Genomic DNA, 17,554 nt, shown 5'->3' with positions numbered 1-17,554 from the left:
AATTCTAATAAACCTGGATTTGATTTAATGCCATAGGCATGGGTCAGAGATGCAGCCCTGGTTTGCTGAATCTGCTTTCCTGTGCGGTAGCCCTGGCTCAGTGGAGTAGCCTTGGCTCAGTGGGATAGCCTTGGCTCAGTGGGGTATCCTCCTCTCAGTGACTGCTGCTTGAGGGCAGGGGTGGGATATGGCAAAGTCTAGACTCAACTCTTTTTGTGTCATGGACCCCTTGGACAATCCCAGAATAAGTGTCTTTAGATGCATAAATTACAGAGGAAACTAATCATATTAAAATATATAATTTTCCCATCCCAAGTTCCCTAAAATCTACCCATGGGCCACTGGCTAAGAACTCTTGCTGTAGAGGTCAGTAGAAGGGATTCTAGCTTGGGTATGGGTGGGACTGTCTTGCCTCTGGGATTCCCTTCAGCTCAGAGATCCTGTGTCTATGACTCTGAGAACCCAGTCTATGGCCTAGGAAACTGGAGGGCTTCATAGATGGCAGACTTGCCCTAGGGAAGGACTCCAGTGTGTAGCTGCCCACAGTATTGCCTTCCCTTGCCATTTTGAAGGTAGGGAGGGAGGAGGGGACAGCAGCCCCATTGACCTCTCGGGCCCAGGTTGGGGAGATGCCCATATTGGCTCAGGCCCTTGCTTCTTTCTCCATGATCCTTTCAAAAGTGCCATTGCTTGCCTTGGGCCACTGAGTACATAGATCATGAAATGTTACAAGTGGCGGTAGAATTCAAACCTCCTACCTCCAGTTATTGACTTATCACAATAATACCAGACAGGTAAGTGGTGCAACAGACCCGGAGTCAGGAAGAACTGAGTTCAAATCCAGCCTCAGACACTTACTAGCTATGTGAACCTAGGCAAGTTGCTTAATCCTGTTTGCCTCAGTTTCCTCATCTGTAAGATGAGCTAGATAAGGAAATGGTAAACTATCCTGGTATCTTTGCCAAGAAAACCCCAAATGGGGTCATGAAGAGTCAGACATAATTGAAATGATTGAACAACAACAAAAAATTACCAATATCACAATCTAGTGCCTGGGTCAGGAGGCATTACTGTGTCACTTAGAGAGGGTGGAAGGTGTTGTGCACAAGGCATATAAGTTACTGCAGAGGCACTAAGTGGTAGTGGGCACAGCAGTTAGAGAGAGTGGCTGGGGCCAGGAACCATGCAACCCAAAGAAAGCCAAAGACAGCTCATCAACATGCACCAGCCAAAGTGGCCTGGTGGCCCTACCCCTCTCCATGACCTTCTATCTCCAGTCTCTCCCCCTTTATCTAGGCTTCCTCTTGACTAGACTGTGCCTTCTCTCTTTGGATGCCAGGAGGTAACTTGTCCAAAGTCCTTCAGGTAGTAAAGACAACAGGGAGGGGAACTCAGGTCTCCTAATCCTGTGTTTCCTTCTCTCCCCAGTGTATGATGCCTCCCCCAGCCACAAGGCACTTGCTGCCTCCAGGTCTCATTTTCCTCATCCATAAAATGAGAGGGGAGGGCTAGCTGACCTCTGAGACCTCTTCCAGAATGATAATAGCTCACCTTTCTATAGAGTGTTAAAGGTTTGCAAACACTTTGCGCCTATTATCTCGTTTGATCTTCACAACACTGGGAGGTGGGTGCTGTCATTATCTCCCTAGTACAGCTGAGGAAACTAAGGTGGAGAGGCTGTGAAATGAAGCGAGTGACTCACTCAGGGTCATAGAACAATAAGCATCTGAGGTAGAACTAGAACATGTTGTGGGAGCTTTGACCTAGACAGTACAGCATTATCCTTAAATGTGAAGGATGGGGGGCAGCTAGGTGGCACAGTGGATAAAGCACCAGTCTTGGATTCAGGAAGACCTGAGTTCAAATTCAGCCTCAGACACTTGACGCTTACTATAGTCACTTAACCCTCATTGCCTAGAAAAAAAAATGTTTTGAAATGTGAAGGATGGCCTCCTGAGGCCTTTAACAAAAATGCTAAACTACCAGCCTTCTCTTCGATCAGAATTATAGAAAGTTAGCACTTGAAAGGAAATTTAAAGATGAGGAAATTGAGTTTCAGGGCAGTTCAGTGACCAAAATGACTTGCCCAAAATCACATAGGTCATAGGTGACAGAGCTGAGTTCCAGAACTGGTTTGCTGTCAGGTATGACTTATAGCAAGTCGCTTTAACCTTCAAGGCCTCAGTCCCCTCATCTGTAAAATGACAGGAATTAGACTGGTTAACCTACCAACTGGGCTAGCTCCATTTGGAGATTGAGAGCTGATTGTTAAATTTTCAGCAGAAGCATTTACAGCTCGGAAGCTGCTCATGCTACAAGTCAGTTCTAGAGTTATTGTTTTGTTGATTGTCTACATTTGAGACAGAGATGAAGGGAATGCTAATAATTCAGATTAAGCTTAGAAGTCTGTTGTGTAGCATTGGGTGGGTTGGTAGGGGGAGAATGCCAGTTGTTATACACTCATAAGCATATCTCTTCTCAGCCATTAGGTAACTTCCAGCTCCGGGTCTATGATCCCACATATAACCTCATGAGCCAAGGTTCTCCGGCTCCAAACTCAGTATATGATACAGCCCACTTCCAGACATCATCATAAGACAGCTTGGAGCCAATGTCCACAACTCCTTTTGGTTCTGCTCAAAGCTTTGCCACCCAAGGCAAGAGAAGAATGTTGGAGTTAACCAGGCTTGAAGGAGTGGGTGCTGCCCAAGGAGAAATCCTTTGCCCACGCAGGTACATTGGCTATTTAGTTGGAGCCCCAGTGACTTGCAAGCAACTTTCCCTGAAGCTCTGTCTTCCCATACCTGGGCATATGAAGGGGGGGTGGGATTGGAACAGGTGTGTATACACATAGTAAGAGACGGGGTGAGGGCTGGGGTTCAGATTCCCAGAAGCTGTGGTTTGGGGAGGGAGGGAAGAAGAACAAAACTCACCAGGTGGCTGTAGTTCTCTGTCCGCTGGGGACCCTGTCACCCTCCCCCCGTCCACCCACCCTACTAAGCCAGCTCCATCTGCCGAGGAGCCGGCTTCCCCGGTCCCTGCTGTTGCATCTCTGGCTCCCTGCAATTCCATTTTGCCAGGAACACTTCTCTGTTTCTTGTGTTTTTAATTTAAATGTTCCCTAGAGCACATTTGCCTTGTGTAGTAAGGGGGCATCTGGATTTAATCAAAACGACAGCTGAACAATCCTGCCCCCCCTACCCTCTCCTCCTCTCCCCCCTGTGGCTCTGCTCCCTTCACTGAGCAAAATCGGCACAGTGCCATTCTTTCTGCACAGACTGCCTTGTCCTTGTCCCAGCCTCCTCCCGCCCGCTCCATCACAACTCTCCACCGCCCCCCTCCCTGTTATTGTCTCTTATGGGGCCTCAGTTTCCTAATCTGCCAAATGAAGGGACTGGACCCAATGATCTCTTCCAGCTCCAATATGCTTCATAGTTCTAGGATTTTATTATCATCTCTTCTTTGAGGGGCTCTCCCTCCCTGGAAAATCAGGGCCAAATTCTGTCCAGGTGCATCCCCTGCCCTCGCCCCCATACTACCTACCCCCTGGACCTGAAAGTACATCTCCTGTCCTAGCTGTAGAAATGATGAATCTGGGGGGCAGCTGGGTGGCACAGTGGATAGAGCACTGGCCCTGGATTCAGGAGGACCTGAGTTCAAATATGACCTCAGACACTTGACACTTACTAGCTGTGTGACCCTGGGCAAGTCACTTAACCCTCATTGCCCCACAAAAAAGAAAAAGAAAAGAAAAGAAATGAGGGGACTAAATGACAGCAGAGACGAAAGGAAGAGGAAGAAAAGGGAGACTGGCAGAGATGTCACCCTTGACCCTGTCCAGCACTGACTGAATGCCAGCAGGCTTTGGGATGTTGCTAGAGGGTCTGGAATGGAGTCAGGTGCTTCCTTCGGGAGTATCCAATCTCGAGGCGAGATGAAGTGGAAAAACCCACTGCTAACCTAGGAAGAAGGCAGCAATTAAACAGACTACAGACAAAGAATTCATGGGCCACTCGGTGAGATCACCAGGAATTAGGGGTTCAATTCTGTTCAACAAACAAGTAAATGTATTTATAGACAAGGCTATGGCGCTGATGATACAAATGCGAAAGCCAAGAAGCTCTGCCCACAAGTGGTTTACACTTCAGTGGGAGGCAAGACAGCAAGGGTTTAAGAAGCCTTTAAGAAGGCCTGGCGCTGTGTTAAGTGTCAGGAATAAAAAGACAAGCAAAAAAGAAAGGTCCTGCTCTCAAGGAGTTTACTTTCTAAAGGGAAAAGATAGTAAATAAAAGGGAATCGAAAGGGAGGAGGGGTGTAGAGGGAAGGGACATGCTCGGGAAGGCAGCCAGGTAGCCCAGAGGATAGAGCACCAGACCTGGAACCAGGGAGACCTGAGTTCAATTCTGACTTCAGCTACTTACTAGCTGTGTGACCCTGTGCAAGTCACTTTACCCTGTTTGCCTCAGTTTCCTCATCTGTAAAATAAGCTGGAGAAGGAAATGGCAAAACCATTCTAGTATCTTTGCCAAGAAAACCCCAAATGGGGTCACAAAGATTTGGATCTGACTGAACAACAACAAACCTACTCAGGGGGTACGGTGGCAAAGTATAAAAAGTCAGAAACCCAGCTGGGAGGAGAATGAAATATGGCCAACCTGGGCTTCTCTGGAAAGCACTCACCAATGGGAAGTGGGGGCCAGCATGGTGCAAGGCTATTCCAGGGTGACAAGACCTATTTGTTCCAGGATGAGGAGAAAATGCATATATAAATAAGTATGAGACAAGGGATAATAAATTTGGGGCAAAGGAAGGGTCTAAACCAGGGGTTCTTCTTCTTCTTTTTTTTTGGCAGGGCAATGAGGGTTAAGTGACTTGCCCAGGGTCACACAGCTAATAAGTGTCAAGTGTCTGAGATCAGATTTGAACTCAGGTCCTCCTGAATCCAGGGCCGGTGCTTTATCCACTGCGCCACCTAGCTGCCCCCTAAACAAGGGGTTCTTAACTTTTTTGCAACCTGAAAACTCTTGGGTGGTCCCATGGAGTCTATGGGACCCCTTCTCGGAATCATTTTTTTGGGGTGGGGCAATGAGGGTTAAGTGACTTGCCCAGGGTCACACAGCTAGTAAATGTCAGGTGTCTGAGGCTGGATTTGAATTCAGGTCCTCCTGAATCCAGGGCCAGTGCTTTATCTACTGTGCCACCTAGCTGCCCCTGAATAATTTTTTAAAATAAATAAAATACATAGGATTACAAAGGAAATCCATTATATTAAAATATAATCATAAATATATATTTTTAAAAAGTTTACAGGCCCTAGGTTAAGAATCCCTTGTCCAAAGTGCTAAAGAATGTTACTCATCCTTTGTTCTTTTTTTTTTAAGTGAGGCAATTGGGGTTAAGTGACTTGCCCAGGGTCACACAGCTAGTAAGTGTTAAGTGTCTGAGGGCAGATTTGAACTCAGGTACTCTTGACTCCAGGGCCGGTGCTCTATCCACTGCACCACCTAGCTGCCCCTCATCCTTTGTTCTTGAAAAAAATATGAGCAGGGAGAGATTCTGTGTGGCTGAGGTCAATTAAGGAAGACTTCCTGGAGAAGGAGGCACTTAAGTTGAGCCTTGAAGGCAGAGAAGGATTCTAGCAGGTGGTAATGAAGAAGGAATAAATTCCAGGCATGAAGGACAGTTCAAAAGAATGTATAAATGTAGGAGAGGTGAGCCTGGGATTGAAAAGTAGCAAATAATCAAGTTTGGTGAAATGCAGAGTGTAAGAAGGGGAAGAATGTGGAATGAAGCTGAAAAAATAGGTTTGAAACCTTGGAGAGAGCAGTTTCACTCTCCTTACCTGAGTCTGGTGGGGGGGGGGCTTTCAAGGATAGGCAAAGAAGTTTGGATTTGCCCAATAAGCAATGGACACCCATTGAGTTTCCAAGGAACAAGGTCTTTAACTAGGAATATTTGTACTTGGGACAAGAAGAAGGAAAGGCACCTACCTCTGTTGGAGGTGGAAGGAACCAGAGAGCCTGGTGGGTTGGAAGGGGCAGGGCAGGGAAAAGCTCATCTTTGTAAATCTTGTGGTAGCTTTCAGTTCAATTTAATTAAGCGGCTGTTATGCTTGCCAGTCACCCAGATAGATCCTGAGGCTACAAAGACAAACCACCACCACCACCAACAACAACAACAACAAACCAGTTCATACCACTGAGGAGGATCAGGTGATATAACATGTTGATAGATAAATATTAACATGCTAGTTTGAGGATGTAGGAAGCACAAAGATTCAGCATGATCAGGAAAGAGGAGTTTGTTTGTACATGAAAGGAGCATTGAAGGAAGCTAGAGACTGAGACAAAGGTGAGGAGGAAGTACTTTCTAGGTATGGAGATGAAATGTTGACTTCAGAAAAGGATAAATAGGCCAGTTTGGCTGAGACATAGCCCATGGTGGGGCATCATGTAAAATAATCCAAGAGAGGTAGGCTGGAGCCAGGTTGTAAAGAGCTTTGCTTGCCAAGCTGAGGAGTTTGCAGGGCAATAGGGAACCATTAAAGATGCTTGAGCAGAGGAGTGACACAGCTAGACATGCTTTAGATGATTTTAGCAGCTGGTGAAGGATGGATTGAAAAGGGGAGAGACTAGAAATGGAGGCTGTAGTAGGCAAGAGGTGATGAGGATCTGAACTAGGGTGATAGCCAAGGAGTGGAGAGAAGGGCTTATATGTAAGAGACGTGGTGGAAGTAAAATCTACTGATTGAATAAGGTGAGACGAGGGAGACAAGAGTCGAGGATGACTCTGAGGTTGTTAATTTGGGTGACTAAAAGGATAATGGTGCCCTTAGTAGAAATAGGAAAATTTGAAGGTGAGGTGGTTTTAGGAGAGAAAATGAGCTCTGTTTTGGACATATTGAGTTTGAAGTGCTAGGGGACATTCATATGCAGATATTCAACAAGTAGTTGGTGACAGGACTAGAATTCAGGAGAGAAATTAGGGCTAGACATAAAGATCTGGTGGTTGTCTTCATAGAGATAATAATTGAAACTGTGAATCACCAAGAAAAATGGTATAGAAGGAAAAGAGAAGACAGACCAGTTCAGAACTTTGGGGCTGTCAATCTGCAATAAAGAGGAACAACAAAGTAGCAACAACAGGGGTCTCTAATTGAAGCAAGAGAATTGCAATTTGGGACACTATGCAATACTGAAGTACTGGAGTGCCCAGGAGGGGAAGGGTTCAAATATACTTCAATGGGGACAGACTCTCATGGAAGGCAGAGCCTCCTGAAGCTGTTATGTAAGTTGTTTAGCAAAACAGCCAAAAGTCCATAGAAAAAGCTGTGGAGACTTGGGCAGTGGTGATATCTGGCCAGAAGAGTGGGTTCCAGGTCTAGCAACTGAGAGTTTCCAGAGAAACCACAAGACTAACTCCAACTGGTTTGAACCTTCCTTGACCATGGGATCAGGGTCAGGTTGCCCCTCTGATGCCTATATTCCATAGGGCACACCAGTGCTCAGGGGACAGAAGATGGGTGACTATCCTGCAAAGAAGACAAAGAAGAATTGACTGAGAGCTAGGAGAAAGCAGTGTCTTAAAATCCTGGAGTGGAAAGAGTATGTAGGAGAAGAAGATAGTCAACAGTGTCAAAAGCTGAAGAAAGGTCAAGGAAGATGAAGACTGAAAAAAAAAGCCATTGGATTTAGCAATGAAAAAGATTGTTGGTAACTTTGGAGAGAGCAGTTTCACTTGACTGACCAGATTGGAAACCAGATTGCTAGGGAATGAGAAGTGAGTAGGAGAGGAAGTGGAAGCAAAACTGGCTTTCTCTAGGGGTTTGGCTATGAAAGGGAGGAAAAAAAATTATAGAATCATAGCTCTATAGAGCTGGCAGGAACCCCCAGAGGTCATCTAATCCAACTCCCTCACTTTATAGATAAGAAAACTAAGGTTTATTGGAAATTTGTGATTGACTGGGGGAATGATATTAATAAGTCTTTCTTGCTTGTGGGACTTCCATATGAGATCAATGTCCACTCTTTCCCTGCCCCTAGCTCTCTTCCCTGGTCCCAGGATCTTAAGCTGAGACAAGCAGAAATGTATCTCCTATCTGTCTAAAGACAACTTCTCAAATTTCTACCTGAGCCAGCATTAATCACACTAGACAGGGGTTTGATGGCAACTGCTGAGTTTTCTTTGTTTATAATTAGACACAGGACATATATGACAATGCAAGTGTGTGCAGAACCCTGTCAGAAGGTACATACCACAAATGTTAACTTGTCACTTTGCCTTCAGCCTGGAGTCAACCCTTCATCTCTTTGGGGGGTGGTGGTTCATTCTCCTCTAATCAAGCAGAAAATAGGTTGGAGACAGTAGCAAGTGTCTGAAGAGGCACCATCCTTCTGCATCCCACAGGAGACCTGGAAGAAGGGGGCAAGGGAGCTGGCATCTAAAAATCATATGGGATTTGACCCTTCCATGAGCATTTCCTTCCACTTGGCACAAAACGAATGACCAAACTATTCTTCTGGTTTCCTCTTCTTCCAGACTCCAAAGCTCTTCAAAGCTGAATTCAAAGACGTCAACAAATGGTGAACTTGGGGTCAAAGTCTATTCTCTATTTCTGGAGTCTGGCATCTCTATAGCAACATTCTCCAGGTCAGGAAACCAGGATTCCACACAAACTTACAGAACCTCAGAGGTTAGACCAAATAATGGTCTAACCTGTACTGGAGAAACCCCCTTTACAACATCCCTGACTACGGTCATCCATTCTCTGCTTGAGAATGTCCAGTGATGGGGAGCTCACTATTTGCCAAGGAACCCATTTGGGTGTAATTATTTTACTGAGATAGTAGTTAGTTTGGGATTTCTCAGTTTGACAAATTATTCCATTTTCCTGAAATCCACTGGCCACAAGCCCTATTTCTCTGCCAACTTGGAGAAAACCTTTCTTCTACAGACTCCTTGGTGCTTAACTCTCACCAAGGTCTTTGTGAACACACCACTAGCTACCTCTCAGCCCCTCATGAGAACTTAGCACATCGCAGGTGGCCTAACATACTATAGTAAGTAGGTCTCCTTAATAGTCTGCTGTGTTATATGATTGTACACAGGGCTGACTGTGATTGACTTATTTAACTCCTTCAAAGTCTACCAGTGTGACTTTGGGGAAATTATTTTCGATCCTCTCAGAGTCCCCATCTGAAAATTTCAACTGTACTAAATAATGTCTCATGTCTGAATCTGGTTTTCAGGTTCCCACTGGCTTTGACCTTCTATGTTCTATGGTCTCTTCTAGCAGTAACATGCTATGTCTTAAGATCCCTTCCAGTTCTGACAACCTATGTTCTAAGGTTCCTTTCAGCTTTGACATTCTGTTCTCTACAGTTCCTTCCAGATCTAAGAAAATACTTTGACATCTCCTATCCACCAGAGAACAAGAGGCATGCTCTTCTCCAAGATACCAGCTAAACATAAAATGCCTTGATTTTTTTTTTGTGGGACAATGAAGGTTAAGTGACTTGCCCAGGGTCATGGAGCTAGTAAGTGTCAAGTGTCTGAGGTTGGATCTGAACTCACATCCTCCTGAATCCAGGGCCAGTGCTTGATCCACTGTACCACCCAGCTGCCCCACCCCCATTCTCATCTTGATCCATCCATCATGCAATCCACAATCTAGCCTATGGGGCTCCAGAGCCAGACGCTGTTTTGGTTCTGATCTTTGCTGAATTGTTTTTATTTATTTTTCTCTTTGGTTGTGTGGTTCTACTGTTTTTCCTACCATTCAGCTGTTTTCATGTAAAATACCAAACTAAGTTCAAAACATTTCACAGAATGGTCTGATTTTTTAAAAATGATACCAAACACCAAAGAATGTCCAGGATAAAAAAGCTGCCATATGACCTAAGCCAAAAATAATGACATCTTCATGACTCTAAATGCATTTCAAGATTTATTTTTCCCCTTTCCAAAGCACACCCATCCATCCACCCATCCACCCATTCATCTATACCTCCATCCATCCATCTACCCATCCATCCATCCATCCATCCATCCATCCATCCATCCATCCATCCATCCATCCATCCATCCATCCATCCATCCATGCACCCATCTGTTCATGCATCAATGCATCCATCTATCCATGTACATTCATCCATTCATTCAGCGGTATTTATTGAGCACCCACTCTTTGCTCTGATGCAGCATTCTGATGTCTAAGACTAACTGGGTTCCTTCTGAGGTTAATCTTGCAAAGTGCCCCAAATCAATCAATAAGCATTTATTAAGCACCCATTATGTTTCACAGAATTGAAACGATAATCAGCTGCCATCCTTTTCAGTCTGCTCTCCATTGTATTGATACCTTCCCTATCTTTTGCTTGACCAGTCATTTTTTTTTTTAGTGAGGCAATTGGGGTTAAGTGACTAGCCCAGGGTCACACAGCTAGTAAGTGTTAAGTGTCTGAGGCCAGATTTGAACTCAGGTACTCCTGACTCAAAGGCCGGTGCTCTATCCACTGTGCCATCTAGCTGCCCTTAACCAGTCATTTCTCATAGCAACACTTTACCCACCATCCACTAGAATGAAAATTGCCTCAGGGAAAGGACCAGTTCGTTCAGTTCATTTTTGTCTTCATACCTCTAGCATCTAGCACAGGGCTGGCAAATGAATGTACAAGAAATATTCTTTGAATGGACTGGGATGGAATCCAGCTCTTGCCCACTTAGTGAGGTATAGTGTGGACAGAATGCTGACCCTGGCATCAGGAAGCTCCACCTTCAAATCCTATCACTTACTAACTAAAGCACAATCTCTCTGAGCTCCAATTTCTTCACAGGGTTGTTGCAAGGTGCAAGTGAAATAATTCACTTTACAAATATTAAAGCATTATATAAATGGCAATGATTAATATTCTCATGCCCTTTCTGCTAATGCTAAGACCCAGGTTTAAATCCTGGGGTGTTCCTGTGGTGGAAAGAACCCTAGAATGGGTATCAGGGGACCTGGGTTCCATTCCTGCCTTTACAATAAATACTTAGTTGTATGACCTTGGGCAAATTATTTTGCTCTCTGGACCTCATTTCTCCACCTATTCTGTACAATGAAGAGGTCAGCTAGAATTGACCTCTACGGTCTTTTTCAGCTCTAAATGATTCTATTGTAAATGGGTTCCAGCCACACTGTTCTTTGGTGCCCCCTGCTGCTCTACCCAGAGAACAGCAGCAGAGAGAACCTCACGCGATGGATGGCCTGTCTAGGCTCAAACATCTCTTAGCCTTTAGCATGAAGGATGGATGCATTTGCAGCTGACTCTGGAGCCAAAGTTCCTCTCACCAGATCCTTCTAACTCAAGGAAATAGATGGTCATGAAAAGATCAGACTGGGAGAAAAAAGAGGCGGGAGAAAAATTGCCCGTACAATAAGGTCTCCCTGCTGACCTCCTTCAAGATCCCTTCCCTGGATGCTCTGGGAGTGGGCTTCCCAAAGATACCAGTGACAGGCACCAATGGAGATCTTGAGCCCCCTTTCCTCGTCTGCCTATATCTTCGATCTAGGAAGAGGAGCACCAGCATCTCTCTCTCTAAAAGGCAGAGCCTCAGAGGATGTGATTCTGAGTAAGACTCACCATCTTGGAATTTTGATATACCCCAGGGAGGAAGGTAAAATCAGTATTGTGTATATTTCCAGCTGTGCTTGGGCAGGTAGAGCTCCATCAGCACCAGGATATACTCAAAGGATCATCCATTTAATGCTTAGAGGGCTCTCCATCTAGAACAACTTTTTCATTTTCCAGATAAGTATACTGACACCCAGAAAAGGTAAGTGATTTGCCCAAGGTCACCTAGGTAGCAAGTAGCAGGGTGAGGATTTGAACCCAGGGCCTTCAAAGCCACTCCTTCCACTGCACCATGTTCCGTTTGGGGGAAGAGGGAAGTCATGGGCACTGGAAGGCAGCTGAGAGAGAAGAAAGGTTACCAGCTAATGCCAGGGCAGCTATTCCACCTGACTGATCTTGGCATCACCTTATTCCAAGACCCATAACTTTGGTGGCTCCTTCAGTCTCCAGGAGGACACTATAATAATAACAGTAACAACGTAAATTTATGGAGTGCTTTTAATGTTTACAAAGTGTCTTCCCAACAACTATGGAGGCCAAGCCTTATGAGGAACCTGACTCTCAAAATACTATTTACTTAGAGCTTCATTCATTCATTCATTCATTCATTCATTCATTCATTCATTCATTCATTCATTCATATGAGCACCTACTGAATACAGAGCACTTAGACACTGGAGAAGACACAAAATTTAAATAAAATGTAGGCTCCTCTCTCAAGGCACTTATAGTCTGTTAGAAGTATGACAAAAGCACAGATAGCTATAATGCACAATAACATATGGGGAGGGGAAGAGGGTGATACTGGGGAAAAGTTTGGCAATATAAATTAAATAAAAGGTATCAATAAAATGTATTTTTCAAAAATATACAATACTATAGGATAAGTACATTAGAGAGACATGAACAAAGTACTAGATGATGTCCAAGGTCTTAAATGATTTGGGTATTTGCCAATGCTGTTTTCCCTGCTTGGAAGACTCTGCCTCTCTTCCTCTCAAGTCCTACTTTCCCTTTAATTCTCAATTCCAGGGCCCCTTTCCTTTGTGAAGCCCACCCTGATGACCAAGTGATTTGCAGTCTGAGGACCTGGTATATATGTATGTGTATATAGTTATATCTGTATCATCTACATGTATATCTATATCCATACACATATATGTTATTGAGTCATTTCAGCTGTGTCTGACTCTCCGAACCCCCACTGGGGTTTTCTTTTCTTTTCTTTTTTTTTTTGCTGGGCAATTGGGGTTACGTGACTTGCCCAGGGTCACACAGCTAGTAAGTGTTAAGTGTCTGATTCCGGATTTGAACCCAGGTCCTCCTGAATCCAGGGCCGGTACTTTATCCACTGCGCTACCTAGCTGCCCCCAATTTGGGATTTTCTTGCCAAAGATCCTGGAGTCTGTCTATCCATCTACCTATTATCCATCCATCCATCCATGCATCCATGCATCCATGCATCCATGCATCCATGCATCCATCTATCTATATCTATCTATCTATCTATCTATCTATCTATCTATCTATCTATCTATCTATCTATCTATATCTATCTATCTATCCATCTATCTATTTCTATCTTTATTTCTCTCTTCCTCCCTCCCTCCCTCCCTCCATCCATCCATCCATCTATCTATCTATCTATCTATCTATCTATCTATCTATCTATCTATCTATCTATCTATCTATCTATCTATCTATCTACCTATCTATTTCTATCTCTATTTCTCTCTTCCTCCCTCCCTCCCTCCATCTATCTATCTATCTATCTATCTATCTATCTATCTATCTATCTATCTATCTATCTACCTATCATCTATCTACATATTTATAATATACAAAGATGAATCTATGCATGTAAATAGGAATAGAAAATGTATGTACCTCTGCACACATAGGGTTCCATATATGTGTGTGTATATATATATATATATATATATATATATACACACACAGAGCTAAGTGCGTGTGTCTCCATGGAGACAGAGATGTTTCCAATGCAGAGTTACATATGTACCTCCCAGTTAGTCTTCAGAAAGCTTCTTGAGTTCAGGTGCCATGTTTTGCTCTTCCTTCTTTGCACTCTCCCCTTAGCAGCTAGTAAAGTGACCTGCACCCACTAGAGATTCTATCAATTCTTGTTGTTGATGGGCTGATTGAAGATCTAATTAGCCACACGTTGGCTACCCCCGGGGTTTGCCAGTCTCCACCAGGCAGTGCCTGGAGAAAGTTTGGCTACACCGAGGTGGGTTGAAAGCCTGCTGCCCCAAGGCATGGCTGCCCCAAGGCATGATTGAATTTCTTGGCTCCCGACCCAGAGACCTGAGTGTCGGGAAGAGCAGGCCGTCTGGGACAAGGTGACTTCTTTTGTCCCTTCCTCCTGTCTTGTGGCTCAGGAGGCTAGTCCCTTATGACTCCATACCTTGCAAACAAGAGCCACAGCTGCTGAGCAGAGCTGATGTGTGTGCGCTTGTGTGTGTGCTCAGTGCCCCCAGGGCTGCCCGCCACATGTCTGCCCAGCCCCATGGGCTGCCAGAGATTACAACACTGTCAGCAGAGTGAATTGTCTTCAAACACAGAGGACAAGGATGTGTGTACACACAGAGTCCCTCAGAGATAACACAGGTAACAGCTGCTGACTCTGAGCTTCTGGGACCCCTGAAGGGACTGTTGGTATGAACTGATCGGTGCCCACCTTGGCACATCGTGACAGTTCACTTCGATTTAACTCACTTAAATTCAACAAAGGTTTTTAGGCACTTACTATGTGTGTCATGCTATAAACTAGGGATTCAAAGACAAGACAAAGCAATTCCTGCCCATAAGAAGCTTACATTCTATCAGAACCTGGAGGGGGTTCTTAACCAGTTTTGCTCCCCGATCCCCTTTGGCAGTCTGAGAAGCCTATGTCCCAGAGAAACAGTGACATATAAAAGGCATTTAATCTCATTGACTGACCGACTGATTGCAGGAAATGCTGAATTGTAGTGAGAGGTTAGTGAAAATTAAGATGCGATTGTTTCCCTATTCAAGTTCATGGACCCCTGGAAATTTACCTGTTGGCCCTTGAAGGGTAGGGACTGTGGACCCTAGGTGAAAAGCATCTGTCTTGAAGGGAAATAACAGTGAGTTAAAAACATGAAGTTTATGTTATTATTATTTTTTTTTTTGCGGGGCAATTGGGGTTAAGTGACTTGCCCAGGGTCACACAGCTAGTGTTAAGTGTCTGAGGCTGTATTTGAACTCAGGTACTCCTGACTCCAGGGCCGGTGCTCTATCTACTGCGCCACCTGACTACCCCTGAAGTTTATATGTTATGATAATTAATAACAGTGAGTAAAAAAAAATTGAAGCTTATATGTTATGATAATTAATAACTAGCCTTTATATAGCACCTCTTCTGTGCCTGGTTTTTTGCTAAGTGTTTTACAAATATTTTATTTGATTCTCACAATAACCCTGGGAAGTAGTTGATAGGGCTATCTCTATTTTACAGTTGAGGAAACTGAGGCAAACAGAAGTTAAGTGATTTGCCCAAGATCACACACTTAGCAAGGGTCTCATGCCTGATTTGATTTCCAGGTCTAATACAATAGGAAGGGCAGATTTATTAACAGAACCAGGGTTCCAGAGAGTTTGGAATAGTGGGGAGGGACACCTGAGGGATAAATTTATATCAGTGGGAATGAGAGAACAGTGACTGCTGGTCTGGGAAGGGATCTTTGGACCAGGTAGCTTACAACTCAGGATCACAGGAATTCAGAGTGGAGTCACAGGGGCTGCAGATTGTCATACTGTTCACTGAAGCAAAGCTGATATTGATTTGACAATCAATCCCTGAGAAAGAGGGAGAAAAGCAGGGGTGGGGGAGAGAACTTCTGCACCTGGCAGTAGGTAGGGTCCATGTCCAGTCCCTGGTCCTGCCTGGCAGTCAAGGCAGGAGTAGATGTCATCTTGGGGTCAGGCTGACTCTAGTCATGGATTGGGTACTTATACTCATCCAGGTCAGCTCTGTCCCATCACCTATTCCAAGATGGAGGAGATGAACTCCCCTGGGACTTTCCATGAGGGACTTTGTTTCCAGAATCATGGATGGGCTAGAAGCTGGTTCTGTCTGACACTGGATCAGTTGCAGATTGGTGGAGTCCAGGGACCAAGCTGCTTAAATATGGATGAACCATGTTAAAAGTAGTCTCTCTCAGCCAAGAGAGCCCAGGTCCTGTCTCCTTAACCTCAGCCAGGTTAACTCCAACCCCTAAAGTTCCTTGAAATTCACAATTATACAGTGCTTTAAGATTGAACCCATCCCAACTGGGTTATAGTCTGGTTCTCTTCACTCTCCTGCTAATGCAGATGTTCTTAACCCATTTTTGTGTCCTAAACCCTTTGGCAGTCTGGAGAAAGCATTTCAGAGTGTTTTTAAACAATTAAAGGAATTACTAACTTTCAGTTAGAGGTTAGTGAAAATAAAGCTGTAACTCTTTCCTTTCCAGATTTTCCTTGAAACCTTTCCATGGACCCTCAGTTAGGAAATCCAGTGTTAATTGACCACACTGTCAACAGCCCAACTTCTTTTGTTTTTCTGAGGTAACTCATGTTACCTCATGAGTTCATGTTCAGAGTCATTTATAGACTAGAAGAAGGTAAGAGATGATGCAGGTTTGAAGGTCTGTCTGGACATCCCACCTACACCAATGAAAAGGCACAAATTGTCCTGAGGGTTTCTCCTTCCTCTTATTTCCAGGATAGATCACTAAGGAAGGCCCATCTTTCTTTTTTTAAAATAAATTTTCTTTCTTATTGTAGATCTAGCATTCATCAACAAACACAATTATTTCAATATACCAAAAAAAGGAAAAAGACATATTAGAAATCATGAACTGTCATTTATATATATATATTTGTGTGTGTGTGTGTGTGGTAATGGGGGTTAAGTGACTTGCCCAAGGTCACACAGTTAGTGTCAAGTGTCTGAGGCCGGATTTGAACTCAGGTCCTCCTGAATCGAGGGCTGGTGCTTTATCCAGTATGCCACCTAGCTGTCCCCCCCATTTATAGTTTTAAAAAAAGAAATAAATATTAAATTTGACAGGTGAAAGAGGTGTTTTATTTGCTTGTTTCCCCTTTCTGAAATATTCCCCTCCTTAAGTAGAAGCCCTCCCTTATAGCAAACATGAAAAGTCCAGCTGAAAAAATCAATAATTTGCTCTTTCTGAGAATACATATCTCATTTGGCATGGTGACTCTGTTGTCTCTTGGTCAAAAGGTGGGAGATGTGTTTTGGGATCAGTCTTTTGAAGCTACCATCATTTGCTGCTTTGATCAGAGTTCTGAAGTCTTTCAAATCATCATTTTCCTTCATATTACTTTTGTTGTTATGGTGCCCATAGCAACAACACTAATTCCTTCCTTCCTTCTTCTCTGTCCTCCAGCTCCTAACTCTACTTTCTCCACTCTGCCACTGCAGCCATGTCACCCTGGAAGTCCACACTGATCTGGTGGTTCCTTCCTTTGATTGGTCAATTCCTCCCAGATCTGCTAAGGAAAGTGTCCAGGCCAGCCTTGTCTTTCCCTCTCTCTGGGCTCCATTCTTGACTATCTGGACTTTCTTCCTGTCTCCTACTCCCTTTTCAGCTTCTTCTTATGTGTTATCTTTACCAATTAGAATGTAAGCTCCTTGAGGCCAGACACTGTTCCTTTTTGCTTTTATTTTTATTCCCACAATTTAGCACAATGTCTTGCACTTAAGTACTTAAGAAATGCTTGACTTGGGGCAGCTAGGTGGCACAGTGGATAAAGCACCGACCCTGGATTCAGGAGTACCTGAGTTCAAATCCGGCCTCAGACACGTGACACTTACTAGCTGTGTGACCCTGGGCAAGTCACTTAACCCTCATTGCCCTGCAAAAAAAAAAAAAAAGAAAGAAAGAAAAAAA

General features: G+C 44.1%; 1 protein-coding gene across 1 annotated transcript in view; it reads right to left on the bottom strand.

Moving 5' to 3' along the window:
* ACSF3 (acyl-CoA synthetase family member 3) overlaps positions 1–3,072 on the bottom strand; it is a 268,701-nt gene extending 265,629 nt beyond the window's left edge. The window contains 1 exon segment of the mRNA XM_043981199.1: positions 2,934–3,072. Coding sequence (XP_043837134.1) covers positions 2,934–3,072 — 139 coding nt within the window.
* Between the last annotated feature and the right edge of the window lie 14,482 nt (positions 3,073–17,554).

Source organism: Dromiciops gliroides, chromosome 2, assembly GCF_019393635.1.
Source record: "Dromiciops gliroides isolate mDroGli1 chromosome 2, mDroGli1.pri, whole genome shotgun sequence".
NCBI lineage: Eukaryota > Metazoa > Chordata > Mammalia > Microbiotheria > Microbiotheriidae > Dromiciops > Dromiciops gliroides.
The sequence above is the reverse complement of the archived record's forward strand: the minus strand, read 5'-3'. Positions and strand labels throughout refer to the sequence as shown.